This window comes from Brassica napus, chromosome C9 (genome assembly GCF_020379485.1).
Source record: "Brassica napus cultivar Da-Ae chromosome C9, Da-Ae, whole genome shotgun sequence".
NCBI lineage: Eukaryota > Viridiplantae > Streptophyta > Magnoliopsida > Brassicales > Brassicaceae > Brassica > Brassica napus.
In genome coordinates, this window is record NC_063452.1 from 18,399,401 (window position 1) to 18,404,135 (window position 4,735).

A 4,735-nucleotide genomic window follows, 5' to 3' on the forward strand; every position below is an offset into this window, starting at 1 on the left:
TTGCATATTTTCAAATAAAAACATCATTACCAATACACCTAACCATATTTAAACCAATATAAAAATAAATTGAAATATAAAATCAATAAATTTTGCATTAAAATTATAAAATGACATTTATTTTGAAACAAAAAATTTTACACTATAACAACAATTAAAGAAACAGAGGTAATATTAACTATTTATTTTTATGAAAAATGACACCCGCGCGGACCAAAGGCTAATATTATATTAAAATTGCAAAACAAAAATTGCATAAACCATATATATTCCAGGGCAAGCTTTTTGGGCTAACATTAGAGAACTTATAGTATTATATTAATAAAATCTACAAAAATACAAAAGCCCATTTTCAAATGGTAGCAGATGAAAGCCCAATCTGAAGAACTGTTTGTCTGTTTCCACGTCAATGGAAGAAGCATCAGGGAGAAGGAGCAAACTTACGATTCGATCAGAGAGAGAGAGAGAGAGAGAGAGAGAGAGAGAGAGAGAGCAGTACAGGTCATCGATGCTTCAGTGTATATTTCTCCTCTCCGATTCCGGGTGAGTCATCTCCTCTATGGCCCAATCAATCTGAAAGATTACAACTTTATTCATCTTTGTTCGGTTCTGTGTGTTTCACAGAGAGGTAATACTGGAGAAACAGCTTACTGGTCACCGCGTCGATCGATCCATATGCGCTTGGTTCTGGGATCAAGCCGATTCCTTGAAGGTATTATTTTCCCACACCTTTTTGTTTCAATCTTTTTTTGCTATTGATCCAACTTTGTGTTTTTGTTTGGATAGTCACTTCCAGTGATTGCTTCACCAACGCATTACCTTTTTCAAATCGTTCGTGATGGCATCACCTTCTTAGCTTGCACTCAAGTTGAAATGCCACCACTGATGGCCATCGAGGTGAATTCTTTTTTTGTGCCTCTTTTCTAGATAACCAAATGTTTGTGTGTGTGTGTGTTTTAACCTTTTCGAGTTTTAGTTTCTCTGCAGAGTAGCTGATGTTCTGTCTGATTACCTTGGTGGGCTAAATGAAGATCTGGTCAAAGACAATTTCATCATTGTCTATGAGGTATCTTTGTTATAACTGTATACTGTTTAGGAACGAGCCACATTATTCTATCTTTCTCTTAATTGGAACCAATGTAGAGGACTATAACTAGCCGGATTATTGATTATATTCAGGGTTTAGGAGTTAACCAATTATTGATTTATTATATTTGTATAAGATATTTTAGTTTTTGAATTTAATTATAAAATTATTTTGATGAATTATCAAAATTAGATATACAAAAAAAAAAAAAAAGTAAACAAATTTGTGGATTTGTACTAACAATATTACTTAATCTAACCGATTTAAATGTTTAAACCGGTTTGAATCGTATAGATCGAACTTTTAAGAAAATTGTTTCGTCTAGAATCACATGATAGGAACTAATAACTATGGTGGTTATCTCCTCACTCTTTGTTGTGACTTGCAGCTTTTGGATGAGATGATCGATAATGGTTTCCCTCTGACAACAGAACCGAACATCCTGAGGGAAATGATAGCTCCACCGAATCTAGTCAGCAAAATGTTGAGCGTTGTAACCGGAAACGCTTCAAACGTTAGTGACACGCTCCCTAGTGGAACTGGCTCTTGTGTTCCGTGGAGACCTACTGATCCAAAATACTCTAGCAACGAAGTCTATGTCGACCTTGTTGAAGAAATGGATGCAATCGTCAACAGGTTTTTACACCTGAAAGAAATCTTCTTCATTTAACCTTCCAAAACTCAATTGGTTTTTGAAAACATTTTGTTTCAGGGATGGAGAATTGGTAAAATGCGAGATTTATGGCCAAGTCCAAATGAGTTCTCAGCTCACTGGTTTTCCAGATTTGACGTTGTCTTTTGCAAACCCTTCGGTCCTAGAAGACATGAGGTTTCACCCCTGTGTCCGCTTCAGGCCTTGGGAGTCTCATCAAGTTCTCTCCTTTGTCCCTCCTGATGGACAGTTCAAGCTCATGAGTTACAGGGTGAAGAAGCTGAAGAACACACCTTTATATGTAAAGCCTCAGATAACATCAGATTCCGGTGCATGTCGAGTTAGTGTGTTAGTGGGGATCAGAAGCGACCCTGGAAAGACGATTGAGTCGATAACATTGAGTTTCCAGCTTCCTCACTGTGTTTCATCGGCTGATCTCTCATCAAATCATGGAACTGTAACCATCCTCTCTAACAAGGTTAGTTCTGGCTTTTGCGCTTTGAGTTCAGTTTCTTCACTCTGGAAAGTTTCCTTTTTGATTGGAGAATCTATGTTCGCAGACATGTACATGGACAATAGGGAGAATCCCAAGTGACAAGACTCCATGTTTGTCAGGGACATTAGCGCTTGAAACGGGCTTAGAACGGCTTCATGTGTATCCGACATTCAAAGTTGGGTTTAAGATAATGGGCATTGCTCTCTCCGGCCTAAGAATCGAGAAACTTGATCTTAAAACTATCCCTCCTCGTTTGTACAAAGGGTTTCGTGCTCAGACACGCGCTGGAGAGTTCGACGTTAGATTGTAGTTTTGTTGCTTTTCATGTCAAAATCTGGGAACTTTTGGGTTTTTGTTAATGGTTTGTGCGAAATTGTTGTATTTGTTTCAGAAAAAAGAACCGATACTTGTTCTGATTCATACCAATATCAAATGGCGGAAATGAAAATGGTAATGTTATGCAGGGTGTTCCGATCAAAATAGAAAAAGTAGTTTGGTTTAGAAATACCGTATTAACTAGATTTTGAAGAATATTTTTGTTGATAATTTATTAATTCACCGACGTTTGGTTTTCGGTTAAGTACCAATTTATTTTTCTTTTGTTTTTTTTTTGGTTTGGCTTCCGTTCAGTTGTGGTTTTGGTTTTTCGGTCTTTCAGTTCAAAAGATATAAAAACCGTTCGGTTATTTATAGATTTGAGTTGGTTTTAGTTTGGTAATTTTGGTTTTTGGCTTGGTTCAAATAAAAATGTTAGGAACCTAATAAAAATTTTGAGTTCAATTTAGTTTAGGTTCGGTTCTCATTTTTAGGATAATTACGAATAATTTAGATAAATCACATTTTCAAGATTTGTTTTATAAAATATCGGATAATTTGTAATATAATATGTAAGAATAAATTTAGTTTTAAATTTGTACCTATGTTTTTAATAAAGATAGATTCTAAAAAATAGATTTGTACTATTTGTTAAGATCAGAATCTAGAAAATACATTGATGTACAAATATTTAAAATAAATAATTCATGATCATGAAAAAATTGTCAACGGGTATTATTAAAAAAAATTATTTTTCTTTTGCAAAACAGAAAAAAAAGTTTTCAGATATTAAAATACGCCAACATCATTAAAGGTTGTTTAGATATGAACGTTTTTGTCTAGAATAAGATCCTGCTGATAACAATTTTTTGATTAAAGATATAGTAATTGCATAAATAAATAAAAAAGGTTAAAGATATAGTTTGAAATGAAATTAATATGCTTTATATTGATGTACAATTGTGAATTTTTGGTTTATTTATATGTTTTTTGCATTTTTAGTTAAATATGAAATATTTTACGTCTAGCATATATAGTTTTGCAGCTTTTGCTATTGTATATTTTCTATGTAAGCTAGAAAAAAAAAGTTTAACAATGAACCCATTCTCATACAAAATATATGCTAGAATCTAGTACAAAAAATATCATGACGGTTTATGATTTATTTAATTCTTGATTTATAGAGTCAAGTCCACATATGAAGTTCGGAATCTTAAACATGTCAATTTCGTATGATAACTTAGTCCGACTTTTAGGTTGTTAGTAAAAGTGTCAGTAGCTATATACATACAAATAAATACATTGACTATCTATTTTGAATAAATATTTTAATACACAAAATGAAAAGTTAATAAGAATAATAAAAGAAATATATAATTACGAAAATTATGCATCATTAATGATTCAATATTAGTTGTTAGGCAACATTAATAGGTGCAAAAATAGTTTTCAAAAACGTTTAATATGGGAATATTCTTTTGCTTAAGCTAAATAAATTATATCACAATTTAAATTAAATGGTAATGACATACTTGTAATATTAAAAAAAAAATCAATGGGATGTCAAAAAATGTACTTTTATCACTCTTCCTTAATATCCTCTTTTAAAACTTCCTTAATATCCCTATATTGTTAGACTTTATTGGATAAGGAAAGTGCTAATGTGAGTGAATCACGTAATTAAGGTTTTTTGGAAGATACGTGAGTTATTAGGATGCCGATATCAGTGGGAATTAATGTGAGTAAATTTCTGTTTTGTCAACCTAAGATTTTGTCAAGTACTCTCTCCTTTTCATATTAAATGTTGTTTTAGAAAATTTTTTTCGTTACAAAATAAGTGTCGTTTTCGATTTTCAATGCAAAATTTATTAATTTTATGCAAAATTTATTTTTCTATTAATTGAAATATGGTTAGATATATAGATAATAGTGTTTTTTTTATAGGAAATGTACAAAATTAATGGTTTTTTTAATCTATGTGCCGAAACTTAAAACGACACTTATAATGAAACAGAGGGAGTAATATATCTTGATTTAATAAAATATCTTGATTTATTAGATTTCGGTTTTGAGAAGATTACTGTAATTTAGATGGGAGCAAACCAATCTATCGTCTTTTTTTTTTTTTTGAATAAACCAATCTATCGTCTTCTTCATCAATAGAGAAATTTTGCCATAAAGAGAA

General features: G+C 31.8%; 1 protein-coding gene across 1 annotated transcript; it reads left to right on the forward strand.

Moving 5' to 3' along the window:
• Nucleotides 1–395: 395 nt before the first annotated feature.
• On the forward strand, nt 396–2,694 carry LOC106432619 (AP-3 complex subunit mu). The gene is made up of 7 exons (XM_013873468.3): nt 396–543; nt 625–712; nt 787–897; nt 977–1,066; nt 1,476–1,723; nt 1,800–2,217; nt 2,300–2,694. Exons 1-7 carry the CDS (start codon nt 410–412, stop codon nt 2,543–2,545), a joined length of 1,335 nt encoding a protein of 444 aa, XP_013728922.3. The 5' UTR covers nt 396–409; the 3' UTR covers nt 2,546–2,694.
• Nucleotides 2,695–4,735: the final 2,041 nt, after the last annotated feature.

Bases quoted from the DNA above. Each gene is read 5' to 3' on its own strand.
- LOC106432619 (XM_013873468.3), top strand. From the start codon at position 410: ATGGAAGAAGCATCAGGGAGAAGGAGCAAACTTACGATTCGATCAGAG. The intron at 713-786 runs GTATTATTTTCC...TTGTTTGGATAG, and splicing joins ATCAAGCCGATTCCTTGAAG to TCACTTCCAGTGATTGCTTC. The intron at 1,724-1,799 runs GTTTTTACACCT...ATTTTGTTTCAG, and splicing joins ATGGATGCAATCGTCAACAG to GGATGGAGAATTGGTAAAAT.